The 21114-nt window shown below is 43.8% G+C and overlaps 1 protein-coding gene across 2 annotated transcripts in view; it reads left to right on the top strand.

The window, feature by feature from the left end:
- Positions 1-21114, top strand: part of LOC145399074 (small conductance calcium-activated potassium channel protein-like) — a 610512-nt gene that overhangs the window by 549222 nt on the left and 40176 nt on the right. For both annotated transcript variants that reach the window (XM_080271828.1, XM_080271829.1), the window contains exon 3: positions 15048-15143. In XM_080271828.1, the coding sequence (XP_080127954.1) occupies positions 15048-15143 (96 nt within the window). The remainder of the gene's footprint in view (positions 1-15047; positions 15144-21114) is intronic.

Here is a 21114-nt window from a genome sequence, read left to right as displayed (position 1 = left end):
ATTAATCGGTGGAGGAGAAGGCGGGGGAGGACTTGAGAGGGGTGGGGGATATTGGGGGGAAGGGGTTGTCTAGACAAGGAGGAAATAAGGCACATCCATCGTTCCTCTGATGACGTGACGCTTCCCCGATACAGACACGGGTTTATCTTAGAGGCGCGCGCTCGTGCACGCGCACACACACACACACACACACACACACACACACACACACACACACACACACACACACACACACACACACACACACACACACACACACACACACACACACACACACACACGACCCCTGTTCCCTAGGGCTGGTCACCCACTGTGTAACCTAATAAGGCATAAGTGTCAGTAAATATACGGTTCCTTGACTGATCCACCGTGATAAATTCAGGGGCATGCTCTCAACTTCCCGGACATTATTATTACTGTAGTCAATTTATTTTTGCCATGTCCATACAGTTTTATTCACTGTAAGAAAACCCTCAAGTAGCATAAGGGTTATTGAGGATTATTAACATATCCAGTTTGAAAAGTCTCAGTGATGAATATTATTGTTTCATGGTAGCAAGAATGATGCGATATTTACTTCCTCGGACTAAGGGGATTAAAAGAAACACTGTCGCCTTTTTTTTTTTTTTTTTTAAGGTAGAAATTTTTGTACTACACAAGTTATCTCAATGTTGTGAAGAATGGAAATGTTTGTATGGTATGGCAGCGTGTATATGGTAATATGTGGTGTGAGAGATTGTGTTGTGGTAATGTGTGGGGTCATACTGTGTGATTAGGAGTGTACTGTGTGTTAGTTTAAGATGTGGCCATTTGAGTTGCGGCATTGTAAGTGGTTTGGTAATGGGTACTGTGATAGTGTGTGATTTGGTAGCTTGAGCAGTGTAGTGTGAGTTGTGGTAGTATGGTGTGGCGGTGTATGGTGTGGTAATTTGTTGAGTTGTATGTTTGGCTTGTGAGTGTGCAACATGGTAGTGTTTATCTCGACAGTGTGTGTAGGCGCAGTGTGTGTAGGACCATTGTGTGTGTGGGCGCATTGTGTGTAGGCGTCCTATAGATCAGTAACATATGCCCCCAGTGTATCCGTGAATCCTTGACACTGTTGTACATTTATGTCAGCTGTTATTTTTATCAGTACATTTCTCTGTGTTGTGCAGTATTTAGAAAGCCTCCCTCTGTCGAGCTGGTTACTTGCCCCTCTTTCTGGAAAAATCTCCCAAACAAACGTAAAAGAAACCTAGACCCACGGCAATCAACCCCCCATCAACCTTGACGTCAAATTACACAAGTTCCGTCCTTCCTCGCCCCTACCGACAGATGGCTTCATTCAGGTGGCAGAGAAGACTGGAGATCTTCCCTTCTTCCCGAGTGCGTTGCCGGAATAGTGATCAGCCTGGAAGAAGGGAAAGTGCCAGGTCTGTAGACTTGGCCGGAAAACTACCTGCTCATCACCAATAGTTTGATGTCAGTGTAGGGATTTCGAGTACTCAGTCGGCTTAGCACGTTCTGATGATTTGACACGGAGACTGGCAGACTTGTGGCATTGTCCATAGCAACTTCTGACGCATCACTGGTGGTTACAGAGAGATACTGATGGTGATTTTAGGGTAGGTACGTCGAGTACTCTTTCGACTGTGCACGTTCTAATGACTTGGCAATGGGCATGATGCGTACTTTCTGATGGAAGACTCTTATTAAGTGACCCATTATATCACCTAGTATTGATCCTTCCATCCCAGGAATGCAAATTTCGGCGTAATTTTGCTGCATCAGATGATTATTTATATATATATATATATATATATATATATATACATATATATATATATATATATATATATATATATATATATATATATATATATATATATGTATATATATATATATACACCCTTCAGTTCGAAACGTCTCCCCTAAATCGATTGCAGTCGTCTGACAGTCATCACCGAACCCTAGAGGAAGAGTCTCCAGCTCAGATGACAGTATCACCCCTATTGGCTGCTGGGTGTAGTGTAGCCAACCTTACTTACAGGCCCTTGAGAATAACACACAAGCATCTCGCGCACCGCACTTGGCACCACCACTACCCTCACTGACAGCTTCTGATAGCCCCCCCCCACCTTGTGACAACCCACATACCACCACTACCACTATCGCCAGTCACATTTTATGATAGCCCCTCATCCCCCTTGCCACTCGTGTGACAACCACGTACCATAACCACCCACCACATACAACATAGACTGATATGTACTCAGTAGTCCTACTTTTACTGATACATGGAAGTGTATTAAGACAGTCAACGTATTCACTCCAAGCCGTCACAAAACCCCATGCCGTCCTACACATGTAACACAGGTGGATAAATACTCATGTATCCTCTGCGCCTTTGTCTGTGGTAGAAAAACTAATTGGGGTTGTTAAATCTCTTCACTCCAAGACATCTTAGATCTCCCCATCGTGGACATGACACTAAGGTTAATAGAAATAACAAACGCACGTCCCTGTAACACATGTTCAAAAATAATGCAGACACAGGCATATACACATCCATATACACACATTCTTGCCGCTCCTTCTGGCACCTTACCAAAAATCTTAACAACTTTATTTGAACCACCCTTCCAGTATCTGTTCTTTAGTGGGGGGGGAAAACATATATTCGTGTATTATTCAAAGGATGTAGGAAAACAGGTAATCGTAAATTAAATTAGACACCATAATATTTATTATTTGAACACACACACACACACACACACACACACACACACACACACACACACACACACACACACACACACACACACACATTCTTATATTAGTGTGGCTGTGGGCGTTTGTCACCCCATGTAAGTTTGTCAAGCTAATGTTTGTTCTGTCCTCTCTCTCTCTCTCTCTCTCTCTCTCTCTCTCTCTCTCTCTCTCTCTCTCTCTCTCTCTCTCTCTCTCTCTCTCTCTCTCTCTCTCACACACACACACACACACACACACACACACACACACACACACACACACACACACACACACACACACACACACACACACACACACACACACACACACACACACACACACACACACACACACACACACACACACACACACACACACACACACACACACTACTTCCAGAAATACCTCCTTCACTCCACCTGAACACCCTCATGACCTCCCCTTACCCCAGAACCTACTCCACTTTCGAAAATTTAGAGTAAATCTTTGTGTGCCTTCATTTTTCCCAAAAATCTCTCAATACTCCTCTCCTTCCCCCCCAGAAAAACCCTTGTCTCCGTCCAAACTACCTCCATCTCCCTCCAATCATCCTCTTTCGCTCCACATCAACCGATATTAAATTAAGAGTAAGTTTGTGTGTGACTCCATTTCTCTTCCCCCCAAAAAATCCTCATTTTACTCTTCCCAAAATGCCTCCTTTCCCCTCCAAAACCACCTCCACTTCCCCCAAGCCTCCACTTTCACTCCTTCCCAAAGACTACTCCACTTTGTTAAATTAGGAGCTAGATTGCGAATGTATCCAGTCCCCAAATCTCCATGTACTCCCCAAAATGCTTCCTCTTCCTCAAAATCCACCTCCACTCCCTCCAACCACCTCCACTCCCCAACAGCTCCGCTTTATCTCCCTTCCACAGGCCTACTCCACTCCGGTAAATTAAGAGTAAGTTTGTGTGTGCCTCCATGCCCCAAAAAATATTCCTGTACTCCCTCCATTATGTCTCTTAGTCCTCCAAATCCACCTCCACTCCCCCACAACTCCGCTTTATCCCACCTCCCCTGGCCTTTTCCACTCCGGTAAATTAAGAGTAAGTTTGTGTGTGCCTCCATTTGTCTCCGGGCACAGTACTGCGGCCGGCCATTGGATACGCCCCATTAATTCAGAGGGGCAAAAAATAGAGGATATAGCCACCCACCGCCACGATACAGGGAGAAGAGTTTTTTAGGGGTGGTTGCTGGTTACATGAGAGAGAGAGAGAGAGAGAGAGAGAGAGAGAGGGGGGAAGGAGGAAGAAAGTCATGATAGAGAAATATTTCATTTTGGGGCTTGTTACTGTCCATGGGATCGAGAGAAGTAGAGATGGGTAGATAGACAGAGTAGGTAGATAGACAGAGTGGATATATTGTAAATATATTGCTTCATGTGCCCGTACTCCGTCTTGTAATTATCAAAAACCATTGCAAAACCTACTTCATTATTTCACTATACACATACAATAAGACCCATTATCCCTTTCACTACAATATCTTTTTTGTTTTTTCCTTGCTATCTACAAACTATTATATTTAGCTTCAGAGAGACTTTTAGAACTGGAATAATTGTTGGATATAACCTTCATTAACCCGTTCACTAGTAAGGTGTCATTGTAAGGTACGTGAAATCGTCTCGTAGTAGCAAGAATGAAATATAAAGTACGTCCTCGTGCTGAGAGAGTTCAAAGAAAGTTTAGTCAGTCAATACCTGCTGCATTTGTTGGTCTTTTGCATAAATTACAAACCTTGCCATTGCCTTCTTTGCTCTCAGATATTTATATACTAATACCTTTAATTCATTGTCTCACTGTGACTGACGAGTGTAGCCGATGGTGCATTGGTAAGCACTTCCAGCTCGCAAATGGAAGAACGCGAGTTCGATTTTCTAGGCGATCAGATTCTTTGACATAGGTTGGTTTCCTGTTTGTTCATGTTCACTCACCAGTACAGTTAGGAACGTTGATGTGATACGTGACTACTGGAGGTCATATTCTAAGTGAAGTCTGGGACATAGAAAGCATTTATTGTTTACCTTAAGGACCCTTGTGCAGTCAGTAGACATTAATCTCTACCGTCTTCTTCTTTCGTTATGCAAAACCTTCAATACGGTGATCTTTAATGTCCTTTTTGCTACCTCAGACAATTTCGCTTAAGAGAACCCTGCTGGATTGCCCAGAGAGTTTTACCGGTACTATTTATCGTTCCTTGTGTATTGGCTTTTCTGTCCCGTTCCTCCGACAGCCAAGAGTTTGACCCACTGCCCTCCTGACCCTTCCCTGACCTACATTCACCTCCCAGTACCTTCCCTTTACCCCTCACTCTTCCACTTTATTTCTCTCCTACCGCTTCAGTGCCCCCACTCACTTTCAGTCTCCCCCATCTCCGCTGTCTTCCCCACTCCCTCAATGTCCCCCACCCTCTTAATCTCCCCCACCCTTTCGTTTCCCTCGCCCAATCACTCTATCCGACTCCCGCACCATCTCCCACTCCCTCACCGTCATCACACCTCCCTACTCCCATTCCTTTCTTTTCTTCACTCCCCTATCCCATCAACCCTTCCCCACCCCTTCACTCTCTTCCAGTCCACCCTCACTCCCCCTGCTCCCGCCTCCTATTCTCCTCTGTCCCATTTTCTCTCTCATCACCTCCCTCCCCCGGATCGCCTGAGTCCATCCCTTCCCCTTGAATACCCCCTCCCATAAATTCCACTCAGACGAACCGAATTCTCTCCCTGGCATGGAACAGCCCCGAGCTGAAAGATCACCTAGGTGGAGAGAGAGAGAGATCTGAGAGGAGATATACTCGTAGTTTTTCTCAATTACTCCTCCATCCTTGGTGCGTCAAAACTAACATAAACACACACGGCATAGAAGAAAGGAAGAGGAGAGGAGAGGAGAAAAAAGGAAAGGGTAGAAAAAGAGCAAGTAAAGAGAAGGAAGAAAAAATTTAAACCCCTTCCAGTTATTTTCCTTCTTTCGTACTTCTTCCAAGTCACCATAAATACACGATACAAGAGGGAAAAGGAGAAGATGGGAGAGAAGAGAAGAGTAGAAAGAAAGCAAGAGAGAAGGAAGAAAGAATATAACGTCTTCAGTTTCCCTTCCTTCCTTTGTACATCCATCAAAGAACATAAACCTCGTATACAACACATAAGAGAGGAACGTAAACACAATATGTACGTAAACACGACATAAGCACAACACAAACAAACACTGCCTCGCCTCCTCCCATACCCCAGGCCGGATGGATGGGTCGTCACGCACATTTGCCAACTCGGGGCGTGTGTGGTCATGTCTCGGGATGGTGAGGGCCTTTTCCCCCCCTCCCGTTTGCTGAGTGGGTGTGCAGTGGAGGGAAATGGAAGGAAGGAAAGAGGCTGCATCAAGAAGGCGCGACACCCACTTCTACTGGAAGATGAGGTACGGAGGACTTTAGTAGTTCCTGCATTCCCATATCTCCACCCAGTTACCGGAGATAAGGAGGGTGGAGGGGAAGGAGGCTTCATTGTAAAGGACGCCCACAGCCACATCTGCACGGAAGGACGGATGGAATGAAGACTTGCTAATATGAAGAGAATGTTGTGTTCTCTCCGATGTTGGCTGTATGCAGTAGATATTTCCTTTCTCCCATGATCCCCATAAGGAGAAGTTTTCGGAGAATTTAATAGAGTGTACGACGAAGGCGCCCACAGCCACATCTGGAGGAGGCCGAGGGATGGAGGGAAGAGAAGTCAGTGTGCAGTGAAGTCAGTAGCTCTCCTTTCTCTCACTTCCCTCATGTCACCGGAAATAAGGAGGAGGTAGAAGAGTGCGTATTTTCGTGGGCATATCTTAGCAGGTAGGCTGGTACCTCGCCGTTAACGGTATAGTTTTCGCGTTACATATAAACCCCATCACTTTAAACCTATTTTTTTTTTTATATATACTCTTGCTATTGACTAACGTTCATATTGTCCAGCCTAGGAGACAACTTTTTTAGTTAACGGATATGAAAGTCATCATTAACGCCTTCAGTTCATTGACATAATAATAATTTTAAAACTTGTTTTCTTTAGCTTTGGAGAGTCTTTTCACATTACGGGAAATAGGTATAACATTCACTTACCGTTTCGCCAAAAGTTCTCCCCAAGTTTCTGCCAAATAGTCTGGTTGTAGCAAAAGTAAATAATAATAATAATAATAATAATAATAATAATAATATGATTATAGAAATAACAATAATAATAGTAATAATTATAATAACAATAATAATAGTGAGGAATATAATAGCTCAGCAGAACGTATCACCGAATTCAGTGGGTTATTATTCACTATTATCTTCTACCTGCATCTTAGTCATGTGTACATAGTTTATTATACAAGAGGCAAGAGTTTATAAATATGACATACGTAGAAATTGACAAGGAATAGGAGGGTTCGTGGGGAGCCTCGTAAGCACACGAGAATATGGCCGTAGGACACACCGGGGAGAGTCGGCTTATGTTTACTTTGGAAAATGTGTTGTGATATTTTCTGAGAGAGAGAGAGAGAGAGAGAGAGAGGGGGGGGGAAAGAGACAGACAGACAGATAGAAACAGAAAATTACACAGATCATGCAGACTTCCCGGTTCCTAGAAGGTGGTACCCTCTTAATGCCAACAGAATAACTTTTGCTTTGATTGCATAAGTGTAAAATAATGGATAGGAGAGAGAGAGAGAGAGAGAGAGGGCCCAGCGACGCTATGTGAAGTCAGGCAAGCTATGCACTTCCTCGTTGTCGCAGCCCCGTCTGAGTGGATACCTGCGCTCGTGGAGTCAGGTAACAGATGGACGGAGTATGTAAATGTTTCTGTAGCCATCCATTGTTTCCACGGACTTGCTGCCTCCATTAGTCTCTCTCTCTCTCTCTCTCTCTCTCTCTCTCTCTCTCTCTCTCTCTCTCAGTAATCTATCCATGGTCTGTGGTGGTATTTTTAGTTTGTGTGGGGATTTTCTCAGGTGTATATATTGTTTTTCATAGAGGCACATTTAATCCATTTTTTGTGGTATTGTACAGTGGAATATTATAGCCATTGTTTATACGGGCCCACGATTTTTTTAATGCATCCATCCATCCATCCATCATCCAATCCTACATTGCCCCATGAGGAGCGTAGGAGCCCGGGGCTAGGCAAGTTGGTCCCGACATTTAAGATGAGTGACCAGCCTCACTCATCCCTGAGTGGCATTACATGAGCAATCAACCCCAACCATCCCTTGGATATAAACCTTCACCGGGTCAATCCGATTGGAGCACAATAATTACCCACCTAACCACCAGGCGCCAAAATTTGGTTATATGATTACCACCCAGCGTAGTAAATGGTTTCCTGGTGTACAGGAAACCATTTGGCTTTGCACTCAGTGTAGAGTCACCCACAGGCAGAAGGAAGAGGAAAGAATGAAGGAAAGAAAGACAGAAGAGGGAGTGTAAAGTTACCCGTAGGCAGAAGGACTAAGCAAGAATGAAGGAAAGGAAGACAGAAGAGGATGGAAGGAATGAAGGATGGAAGGGATGAAAGGACAGACACCCGACAGGAGCACTACATCGAGTGAGTGGATGTTGAGCGCCCCCACCTACCACAATTTTTTAGAATCTTTCTGTATAAGGACATAACTAACCCATTCTTTATAACACATCAAAGCTTTTCTTCATAGGGCCTCATTTAAGTCAATCTTTTTAGGAGCATTTCCAACTCACTCATTTTTAGGGGTACATCTGATTCATTCTTCATAGAGGCATGTGTAAGTGTTCTTACTAGGGACGTATCTCTACAATTTTAGGGCCTCTTACTATGGCATTATCTGAATTAGTCTGTATAGGGGTACATCTGAGCCATTCTTTATAGGGTTTGTTACTACGACATATCTAAGTCATTCCTTTAAGGTCATATCATAAACAAATTTAGGGCGTTTTGCTGTGACGTATCTAAATAATACTGTATAGTGTCACATCGACCATTTTTATAGGGTCTTTTATTATGATTAATCTATAAGTCTTTATAAGGCCACATCATAACCATTCTGTGTAGAGCCCTTTGCAATATCTAAATCATTCTTTATTGAGCCTTTAACTTTGGTGTATCTTAACCACTGTTTATGGAAGCACATCTAAGCCATTCCGTGTAAGGCATCGATTGTTTTGTCACTTTATTTTTGGTTACTAAAGGCTTCAGCTTTATTTTGTTTCCTCAGCGCTGCAAGGTAAAGTAAATAATAATAATAATAACCCCTCTTTTTCTACAGTCTGTCACATTTCTTCGTTTTAAGGTCTCTCTCTCTCTCCTTCCTCACCATCCTCAGAGACCTCTTCTCGTTTGCATTCCCATTTTCCATTTTATGTCCTCAGTTCTGCACCCCCTTCCCTCTTTCCCTACACTTCACACTTTCCCCACCATCATTCTTGTTTACACATCCCCCGCATCAAATTCCCCACCGCCCTTAAAATCTCTTCCATTCAACAACCCTACATATTTTTTCCCCATTTTTTTTCCTGTCTCCCCACCATGCCAGTTGTCCGAAGTTTTTTTTTTTTTTCGGGTTTTCCTCGTTCATCTAGTTATACAGGAATCTGGATGTAAACCGATTGCTGTGAGTCGTGTTGTGGGTGAAGATTAAGACGCAGCAGAAACTGATTGTCTGCCGTGATGGACCTCGTGCAGTTTGTAGGCTTAAATCTGTTCCTTCTTCTTCAGCTCTTCCGTAATCACACCCACCGCGGATCTAGTGTACTTTTCAAAATTCATAAGTATTTTCTTGCAGCCAGCAGCTCATTTTATACAGCAAAGTCATCTGTACTCGTTTCAGGACTTAGGAAATCTGAATTATTGCTGTACCCACGAGACTTTTCATTCAGCTTAGTAGAGAGGCAGCTTTAAATTACCAGCCAAACGACCATTACCCACAATCTGGAAGTAACATCAGTCTATATTCCAGTCATAACCATCACCATCATCACCCTATGCTCTATTCACAGCCTCCTCAGCTCCCATATGCCACACAGTTTATCACCATCATAGTTTCCCCGCACCAGTGTTGCCCATTAAACTTCCATACATTCCATCTTCCAACCCCGCCCTCCCCTTTCACACAAACTCTCCGCCGCATCACCCTATATATAACCATCCCTAACACCACCACCACAGTACACCCCACCACCACAGTACACCCCACCCCCCTACCCTTACACCCTTTCCCTACCACATTAATCTTTCCCTCAGTCCCTTCCAAACAAATATTCCCCACTCAAGCCTTCCCCAAACAACTTAGCCACGTCATTACGATTGTCTAAGTTTATTCCTGCTGCCTCAAAACGATTTATTTACCTTTAGGTGGGATACTCGTGTTGAAGGGGTTAATGAAGGCTGTACCTAATCCCTAGTGTTCGGAAAGGCCAAACTGAACAAAATTTTCTGGGTGTCATTAAAGAAAAAAAGTCTTCCTCATATTGAAGGGTTTAATAACAATCCCCAACTCACCATCACACAAGTACGCCTCTTCCCTTTGCCCCCTCGACCCCCCTTGCCCCCCAACCCCCTGCCCCCTTGACCCTACCCCCCAGGTTTCCACTCCTACGCCTAAAGTTTGGAGCGTGGCCGAGTAATTACCACTCAGCCACGGTGCCGCTATCTAATTAAAGTCTTATTTATCCCGGCCAAGTTTGAGTGGATCAGTGTTTCAGGGGGGCTGTTTCCCCTCTCTCTCTCTCTCTCTCTCTCTCTCTCTCTCTCAGATAGAATGGTAGGGGTAGAAGGAATAGAGGAGAAACGTCAGAGAAGGATAGGGGAAGAGGACGAAGAGATGGCGGGAGGAGACAGAGGTTGAAGGGAGTAGAATGACAGGGCAAGGATGGTAGATGGGAGAAGAGGGATTGAGGATGGAAGGGCAGGGGAGGGAGGACAGAAAGATACAGGGACTTTTTGGGCGATGGAAAATGCGTAAGGGGAGGAGAGGAGAGAGGAGAGGAGAGGAGGAGAGGAAAGAGGGAAGAGGGAAAACGGAGAGGGGAAAGAGGGAGAGGATAGGGAGGGAGGTAGGAGAGGGGAGAAGAAGGACGGAGAAATGAGGTAGTAGAGAGGGAGAGGGATTGAGTTTGGGGAGGGAGGTGAGAAGTGGTAAGGAGGGAATCTGAGCCACCCTCACCTTTGATGCTCACTTCAGCTTCTCGTTTCGGCCTCATTATTTCACTGTTAATTATTTTCCTTTTCTTCAGTCTTATCCTCCGGGATTCTCTTTCATTAACTTCTGCTGACATTTCTTTTATTTCGTTTTATTATTCTTGTTTCTGCTATTTCCTTCCTTTTTTTCCTTTATTTTTAGTACTCTACGGCCATGAAAGGTTAATGTTGACGGAAGGTTTTTTTTTTTTTACAGTCTCCTATGATTCACTCTCTTAGGTAAAATCGCCTGGTGTAAGCAGGAAAAGAATACAGGAATTGCCTTGGCCTTGAAAGGGATAATGGTGACAGTATCTTTACCCAGGCACCTGTGACTCACTTCCTGCCGAATAAAATCGTTTGGTGTGTGCTAGAATTATGAATACTTGAGTTTTCTTGACCATGAGAGGGTTAACTCTGCTGGTAGTTCACTTGTTTTTGTTCACTAAGTCTTTCTCTTGCTGTAATTTTCTTCCTTTTCTCCTTTCTTATTGATCTCTGTTAGTTTCTCTTTAACCTTGTCAGGGGAACAACGTATTGTGTGCGTGACTGAGTTCGTAAGTGCCTAAGTGTTTGTATGTGTGTGTGTGTGTGTGTGTGTGTGTGTGTGTGTGTGTGTGTGTGTGTGTGTGTGTGTCCTTATCCAAGTTTAAACCCTTTCCCCTTTCATTCAGTTAACCAGAACCTAGTAAGGCGGTTCAATTACTTCATACTTAGAGAGCCTGTGTTCTTGTTCTTGTGTAGTCTGTATCCACTTCGATTTTTTGGCTTATTTTAACTTCTTATCCCAGACGATTTTACTCATCTTTGGAATAACCTCAACAAGCCGAGGGGATTTTGAAGGCTGTATCTAACCTCTGTAGTTCGAAAAATCTCCAGGAAGCAATAGGAAGCGGATGAAATGGCGTCCAGGTAGTGAAGGGGTTAAGGGCTGTGTAGGTGAGGTTCGTAATGGCGGTAATACAAGAGGTTGATCTGGCAATTTCTCTCTCTCTCTCTCTCTCTCTCTCTCTCTCTCTCTCTCTGACACTATAATTTCATTCTTATGCTCACCGGACGATTTTCCTTAGCCAGTGTGATCTCTCTCGTAGTGAAAGGGTTAATGAAGGCTTTGCCCAACCCCTCCTCTCGTAAGTAGAATAAAATCGTCTGGTGGTCGTTAAAGAAATATTATCACACAGGCCTTTGCTATCGTCAGTTGTGGTGGCAGAAAAAGTTAGAGTCTTGAGGTGTGGTGGTAGATGGAGGTGTGGTGGTGGTATGTTGGACTGTGGTGTTGGTGGAAATGGAAGTATAGTGGAGGTGGAGGCTTGGTGGAGGTGGAGGCATGGTAATGTGGTGGTGTGGAGTGTAGGGATATTGTGGAGTGTGGTGTGGTGGTGGTTGGAGGCATGGTGGTGTGGTGGAGGTATGGTAGGATGTGGAGTTGTGGTGGAGGTGGAGGTGGAGGTGTGGAGGCAGTCGTTACCTTGCACATAACCCAGTTAGCGCAAGTTAAGGCCCATTTCTGCCCGGCTGGTGACTTGCTCCGAGTGATGGCGAGTAGGAAGAGGAGGAGGAAGTGAAAATAGAAGAGGAAGAAGAGGGAGAGGAAGAGGAGGCGGAGGAAGAAGAGGAGTAGGGGATTAAAAGAAAGAAGAAAAGGGAAAACGAAGGATGATGATGAAAATGATGATGATGATGATGATGATGATAAGTGCCAGGAGGAGGAGGAGAAGATGGAAGAAGAAATAAAAGTAGAGGAAGAGGAGGCAGAGGAATAAGAGGAAGAAGGGGTTAAAAAAAAAAGGAAGAAAAAGAAAAGGAGGAGGAGAACGAAAATGAGCCAGGAGGAGATGAGGAAATACTAAGTAAAAAACGAAGAAAAATTGGAAGCAGAGAAAGAGAAGCAAGAGGACGAGAAAGGGAAGAGAAAAAGGGCGAAGAGGAAGGAACTGAAAGGGAATGAAAGATAAAGGTGTCATTAGGTTTGACACGTTTTCTAGGCGGTGTAAATGAACTACTAATCACAGGTGTAGAAGTGGCATACCTCACAACGCGAGGACTTTGATATGACGATCTCTTCAGTTCGTCGACGTTCTTTTTATTTTATTCTTGATATTACTAGGCGGTTTTATCCACGTTGAGGGAGCAACCTGAGAGTGAAGGGGATAAGACTATACTTACCTAAGCCTATACCTTCCTAAGCCCTTCAGTTCAAGTCTCTCCTAACCCTTGTAAAACCACATGTAGACAGCAAGAGCAAAATCAGAGTATTGCCCTATGCATAGACCGTTTATTCTGAGGAAAGGAAAGAAATGGAGTGAAAAACTGGTTGAGAGGGGAAAGGAAGAGAAAAAAAACATGTTGAAGAAAGAAATGCGTGGTAGGCAGAGAAATAGCCTAATTAGAGTCTGCGTGATTTTAGGCGTCTGGCAATAGATAGAGTGATAATAGGAGTTCATATATCACCATCTACTTCACACTGCAGGATGACAAGAACGGAACGGAGCCAAAGAAGTAATACTCTTGCGTTTACAAGATTAAACGGTAAAGTTTCTTTCGTGTAGGAGTAATTCTGTGTTGTAAATTACTTTTTAAGATACAAGGTTCATTACACACACACACACACACACACACACACACACACACACACACACACACACACACACACACACACACACACACACACACACACACACACACACACACACACTAAAAAAAAAAAACTTCAGCCACTGAAAATATATAGTCTCAGCTTCGTGTGTGTGTGTGTGCGTGTGTGTGTGTGTGTGTGCGTGTGTGTGTGTGTGTGTGTGTGTGTGTGTGTGTGTGTGTGTGTGTGTGTGTGTGTAAGGTTTTAGGTGTGCTTAAGAAATAGTACTAATTTTTACATCATTCATTCACCTTGAGTCTTTTCCCCTCTTTTTAGTCTCCCCATTTTCATTTTCCATCTCCTTTTCATCATAACCATATTACCAGCTTTTTGCGATCAGTCTTTCTTTTTTCAAACTTCTTTTTTCGTTCCCATGGTTTCTCTAATCATTCATCTTTTTCTCCTATCCTTTCTTTCCCTGTACTCGAAGTTCTTCCGTTTTGTCCTCTCTTCTTTTTAGCACTTACATTAATCAAAGGAAGTCACCTCTTGTCGCCATCTATAGACAATATAATGCAGTCAGAGAGAAACCTTATGAAATGGGAGAGTTATATTTAGCATTCATTAACCCTTTAAAACAAATAGGCAATTCCTGTTTTAAAAAATCGTCTGGAGTTAGTAGAAATAAACTTTAACATATCAGACATAATGCAGCCCATTACACCTTCACACCTACACTCTTCCCCATCCCCGTTGGTGTTTCTCTGGAGTCTGTCCATCACCTGTTGCCTGACACCTGTGGCGGTCTGCAGGGAACGAGGTGTGAAAGAGCAGAAAATTTTAGTTGCAAATTCAGCTTAACCCCACAACCTGAGAATGCATTTTGGAATTGGTTCCCTCTGCCTTCAGTATTGTCAACTTAAACAGCATCTCTTGAACCAAAAAGATTGAATGGAGATAGGTCTGACCTCCTCACAGTTTGAAATTTCCTCTGTGCTGCATAATGTTTTGTTCAGTACCTAGAATGAAAGAGATTAAACGTCACTGTAGAGTGGGACTTAATATCATATCATATATATATGCCAACCTCTTCCTCCTCACCCCACCCTTCATTTAAGCTGTAATCGGCTGTCAGCGTAGATCTATTCCTAAGCAAAACTGGCTTACAGTGGCTGGGTGAGTAGTCCATTCACTTCGAGATTGTAGGATTCCACGCTAAATCCCCGCCCAGTTTACGATGCGAGAGAAGACGGCTTAGGTGACTTTCTCCAAGTGTCTTTTCCTTAAACTTTACCACAGTATATATTTGCTGTTTTTTTTTTTTTTCTCCAAAGTTCTTCCTGATATGTATATTAACCACCTGCATAAGATCTGTTTAGCACATGTAAGTTTTTTAGTGTTTTTAATGTTATGTATGTTTTTCTTTGTGTGTGTGTGTGTGTGTGTGTGTGTGTGTGTGTGTGTGTGTGTGTGTGTGTGTGTGTGTGAGTAATAAATGTGTGCGATGGCTTCTAACTGTAAATTTTTCTTCCCGCACAGGACTCCTCCGCCTCTCACGCCCTAAAGACCCTGATCAGTGTGTCGACGGTCATCCTGCTGGGGCTCATATGTGCCTACCACGCCCTCGAGGTGCAGGTGAGTTGGGTAGAGGTTATGGGGTAGGAAAGAATATGCACGAAAGAATATCACCCTTACCATTTCCATGAGCCCTCCATGCCCTGAGGATATCCATGACATGGCGGTAAATATCGGTGTCAGCATGGTTGGGTTACATCTCTTCACGGTTGGTTGGATCAGCTAAGTTGGCGGTGTTATACTTCCATATATATATATATATATATATATATATATATATATATATATATATATATATATTTTGTTGTTTGGGCGTATCCAGAATTGTACGAAAGGAGGAGGGGGGGTTCTGCCTGTTAAATATGCTTGACCCACGGTGCTGAGAGGGATGAAACGGAAGGGGGTAAAAGAATAATATTAGAAATATGAGAAATGCAGAATTACATTTTTTGCAGGAACCACCTCAGGGAAAAAAAATTACTAATATTTTGAGTATGTCCAATGTAAATAGCGAGCTATCATTTGTATGCTATGTCCGTTGAGAAGAATGGGAGGAGGTTGGAGGTGAAAATAAACAGAAAGATAAAAAAATGAGTAAATAAATAAATAGATGAATAACTGAATTACAATGGATGTGCCCCTGCATTGGAAGAGGGAAGGGGAGGAAAGGTGGTGAAGTGAGAGTGGAGTAGAAAACACGGTCGAGCGAGGGAGGGAATGTGGAACGAATAGCAAGTAGGGAGAGAAGTTAAAGGGAAAGGGTGAGGAAGGACGAGAGACAAAAGGGTGAAAAGGAAACGAAGGGCAGACAGGGAGAGAATTTAAGGAGAGCGTAGGGAAAGAGGGAGAGAAGAGGGGAAAAAAGAAAGGAAACAGACAAGAAGGATGGAAATTTATGGTGAGTGTAAGGAAAGAGGGAAGAGAAAAGGAAGGAAATGACGAAGACGAATCAGAGTAAGAGAGAGAGAGAACAAAGAAGATAAAATAACAAAATGATGGAAAAGCAAAAGGGTGAAGAGGTGATGCTTTTTACGATGGAAGATGATTGATTGCTGACAGGTAATGTTGGCGAGATGGATTTACTAGTCTGTATCTTTTTTCAGGCTCAGTTATCAATCATCGCTGCCAAAAATTCGTAGCCATTAAGGTTTTTACGATTATTAACATCACCACCATCACCACCATTGCAAGTGCGGTTTTAAAAGTGTTGGGATATTGCGGTGATCTGGATAATGCTAATTTGATTTTCGGTTTAAACTGCATTGTTGATGTTACCATATCCTGTAAGTTACAGTATGTTTATGTTGGTATTATTATTATTATTATTATTATTATTATTATTATTATTATTTTATTACCATTGTTGTTGTTGCTGTTGTTGGTGTTGTTGCTGTTGTTGCTGCTGTTAATTATCTTCATTATAGTTACGTTACCAGGAGTTTGGTAAAAACAGAAGTATTACTAACATTAGCAAAAATAGCAGCGATTGTGAACGCAGTATTTATCCTATATAAAGATACTTTCACACAGACTCAAAACCTAACTGAATACTCGGCACTGACAAGCGAGTCCTTGATATCAATGGACTGGCCATTAAGCACTCAAGCCGCTTACTTTGACCCCCACAGATCAATTACTGGAGGATATAGTGCAGAGTTCATTCACCTCCCATGCCGGACGTTACGCTTTCTCTCCCCCCTGTACCCTCTCCTTTTACCACATTCACTATGAGAAGTCTCCCCTAAGCTGAGTAAAATTGTTTATGGTAGGTAGAAGCAAATACTAGAAGAATAAATTTAGAGTAAAGACTGTCAGCATACCCAAGGGAATGCAATATGGTCTCCAGAGAAAATCTCCAGCACCCAAAGAAGTAATTGTCCCCACCCCTCATCGTAAAAGTGGATACGAGCAACTCCAACGGATACGTGTTCAACTCATTTTAGTAAATATGTGCATTTTTATGGTTCGACCTCTGATCCCATAAAACCCTTTGAAAGATCTGATTATTAAAAAAGGAAGGTATCAGGAGTTACGATTATTAGACCAGAGAACAATTGTATCGTGTATGAAGTAAATTGGTGAGGGAATGAAGGAATGGCAGCAAACTGAAAGGTGTTTAAAAGAACAGAGGAAGAAGAAACTGAGCAAGTACAAAACAGTCCCCCCTCCCATAGTGTGGAGACCATAGTGACCTAATCGGGATGAAGTGGTTGAAATGTACTAGGTGTTGCCAGCGAGCCCCAGTTCCCCCCACGTTCGGTTAGGTTAGGTTAAGTTAGGTGTTGGGAACGATCGGCCGACGACCTGCTATTTCCTCTCGTTAGTCCATTTGTGAGCCGTCCTTTCATACCGGCAAATTACACTGCTCTAGGCTTGTTGACCTTGTTGCCCGGTAATGCCTTTTGTGACCTCGCTGGATGTAAGGGGGGGGAGGTAAGGGGGTTGATGTTTGGTGATGGGGTTGAAGACAGGGAGAGGGAGGTGGGGATGGGGAGAGAGATCGAGAGATGAGGTAGGGGGAGGGAGGTGATGATGGAGAGGGAATTGAGAAGGGGGTTGAGGTAGTGGAGGGAAAGTGAGTGGTGGGAGATGATGCAGGGTGGAAGGGGGGAGGGAAAGAGGTCGGGACTCTCGGGAGGGGGAAATTGAGTGAGGCACGCGGAGAGTGAGAGAAAAGGATGCAAAGGAAAGGGAATGGAGGCATAGGGATGGGGATGAAGATGGAGGTGAGGTCGGCTAGAGGGAGGCAGATGAGGTGGGAGGAGGTAGGTGTGGGTGAAAGGAGAGGGAAATAAAAGTATGATTTTTTTTTTTTTTTTTTTTTGGGGGGGGGTGGAGTGCATGGTGAGTTTTAAAGGGGAGACATTTCCATATACCAGTTTTCAAGAGTTGGGGATGTGTGAAGGGGCGGGAAATTGGAGGTTGCAAGTTTTATTTTTATTGTTTATTTGTTCTTCTAATTGGGTCGGGTGAACTGTGTAAAAGGCAGAGTTTGAAAGGGAAGGCACTTGTACATTTCAGCATTCATGGCGGGATTGTGTTAGGGTCGGATATTGGGGTGAAGAGGGGAGTAAGCGTTTAATTGGATGGGGTGAAGGGCAATATGGTTATTATATATTTTTGAAAAGAGCTCTTACATCCATCGTTCAGTTTCAAGTGTTGAGGTGCTGTGCGGAGAGGGAGTGCGGACGGTGTTGTTCATTAATTTACCTTTTAGTATATTCGTTTTATTCAGAATGGGGTGGTAGGGTGGGCAGTAAGTGTGGTGCGAGTGAAAGGGAAGCGGTACAAATTCCTGTTTTATCAGTAACTACATATAGTCTGTCCTGTGGTGCCTGGTTTGAGTTGCGGAGACGAGAAGCTGTGTTGCAGTAGTCCAAATCATTAACGGGTAGATGACCAGCCTGCGCTGGTAGCATTACATGATGGAAGAACCTCCAGTCGCATCTGTACAGAGACGCAAATATCTTCCCTAAGCTTGACGAATACATAGCGGAAAAATCGAACCCTCCATAACACGCACCAGTAGAGGTAGGGCTTTCATGTACTTCTCGAGGCCTTCAGACGGAACTGGGAAGATCGTTATTTCGTTGACTGTTCATCCAGTAATTATATAAACCTGATTGATTATATTTCAGGTCAAGTTTTGCTTCCGTACACATCAAATCCTTTCTGTCTATTCTGCTTTATTCCTGTGTTAATACATTAAATGATTTCTATGTAAATTTCGCGAAGGGAACATGTATTGCCTTTCCTTAGTTTCTTCACGTTCTTACTAACGCTCGTTGCCGCGGGTTTCACGCTGCTATTTTCAGAGCTGTTTGTTCTGATAATTGCTATGCATGTACACCTCGGCTATGTCTCGCAACACCTTTCTCAGATTTTTTATTACGACTTCTAAACTATCCCAATACAGACACGTGTTCCGCTGGATTTCAGACGTCGCCGTGCTGAAAGAGTTATTGTAAGTTATTTCCAGCCCTCTCAGGGCGAGAGTTCTGTTCCAAGCTTAATAACATGTCAAAAGCGTCACCTTGGTCAAAGTAGCATCTTTCTGAACCAAAGATACACCTTTTGTTAGTCGCTCAAAGAAGAGGAAACAGTGAAAGATGAGGTGGTGGGGTGGAATGAGGAGGAAAAGGGATTGAGGAGCTTTCAGATTGGGAGGGGAGGGACGGGGAAGTTAGTAGTAGTAACAGTAGCAGTAGCAGTAGTAGTAGTTGAAACCTCAGACTCATCTAAACGTAAACCCGGTAGACTTCAGGCTGAAGTAGCCTTTCCGCAGTCCAGTATCCTCCTTATGGGAGATAGGGAAGGTATTTATGGACGTTTGTACAACCGGGCAGCCTCACGGCCGGGTTGTACCGGTGCCACCACATAAAGGCTTCCCTCTCCAGCACAGGGTTGGGGGGTGAAGTGTGGTAATGGGGTGGGTGAAGTGTGGTACTTGTCGAAAGAACTCTGACGACCGAGCTTCCTCCCCCCACCATGACTGTTCTGCTCGCTTTTGTCGCAGCCTTGACCCCGGTGGCATTAAAAGCGTGGCACTCAGGCTGGTTAGGTCCGGCATACCATTCCAACAGTGCAGACCGTCAATTAAACGCTAGCATTCCCCTCTGAACATTGCGTTTCGTATGCTTTCTCTGGATGTTCACAGTTTTAATGTCCTTGATTGTGATGATATATAACGACACACACACACACACACACACACACACACACACACACACACACACACACACACACACACACACACACACACACACACACACACACACACACACACACACACACACACACACACACACACACACACACACACACACACACACGTCGATGAACGTCGCCGTAGATAGACGTAGATCGTCGAAGTACTGCCAGTATGAAGTCGTGAGTCGTCATATGGCTCGAACTTGCTGCTGCTTGGTAAAATGGTGTGTCGTCGACTAGAGTTTTATAGGTAGGTCTCTCTCTCTCTCTCTCCTTTCTCACCTTCCACCTTTGTGTATCATAAGCAAGGTGAGTTACAGAGCACTCTTGGGTTACGGAGTTTATTTAACACAGTTATATCGAATTGTGATTTACGGCTTAACGGAACGTGACGGCAAGTTCCTATCTAACCCCATCTCCTGCCTTCTGCCCTGGATCGTATTCTCGGGCTCTCTTTCTCTCTCTGACCCCTTCTGACCTGAAGGGAATCTCTCCGACATTATAATTATACAGCTTGGAGGGGATGTGTGTGTGTGTGTGATGTAGTGTCTAGTAGATTTCCATTTACGTGGGCTAACCGGCTAGAGCTGGCGTGTTTGAATACGTCACGTAATTCTTGGTCGTCTGGACTAAAAAGAGACTGTTTGAGGTACATCATATGGTAAGACATTCTTGATGGTCTGGGACAACAAGAGTGTGAATATACATTATGTAGATTGACATTCTCAGTGAGGAGTTATGTATGTCTCCAGCAGACACGACATCCTGCACATTGTGATATGAGGTATATACTAGTGGCTGTATAATGCCAACACACACACACACACACACACACACACACACACACACACACACACACACACACACACACACACACACACACACACACACACACACACACACACACACACACACACACACACACACACACACACACACACACACACACACACACACACACACACACACACACACACACACACACACACACACACACACACACACACACACACACACACACACACACACACACACACACACACACACACACACACACACACACACACACACACACACACACACACACACACACACACACACACACACACACACACACACACACACACACACACACACACACACACACACACACACACACACACACACACACACACACACACACACACACACACACACACACACACACACACACACACACACACACACACACACACACACACACACACACACACACACACACACACACACACACACACACACACACACACACACACACACACACACACACACACACACACAC

This window comes from Coenobita brevimanus, chromosome 47 (genome assembly GCF_032717465.1).
Source record: "Coenobita brevimanus isolate Jiangsu-jjx chromosome 47, ASM3271746v2, whole genome shotgun sequence".
Lineage (NCBI taxonomy): Eukaryota > Metazoa > Arthropoda > Malacostraca > Decapoda > Coenobitidae > Coenobita > Coenobita brevimanus.
Note: the sequence above shows the minus strand (reverse complement) of the source record. Positions and strands in the feature narration are given on the sequence as shown.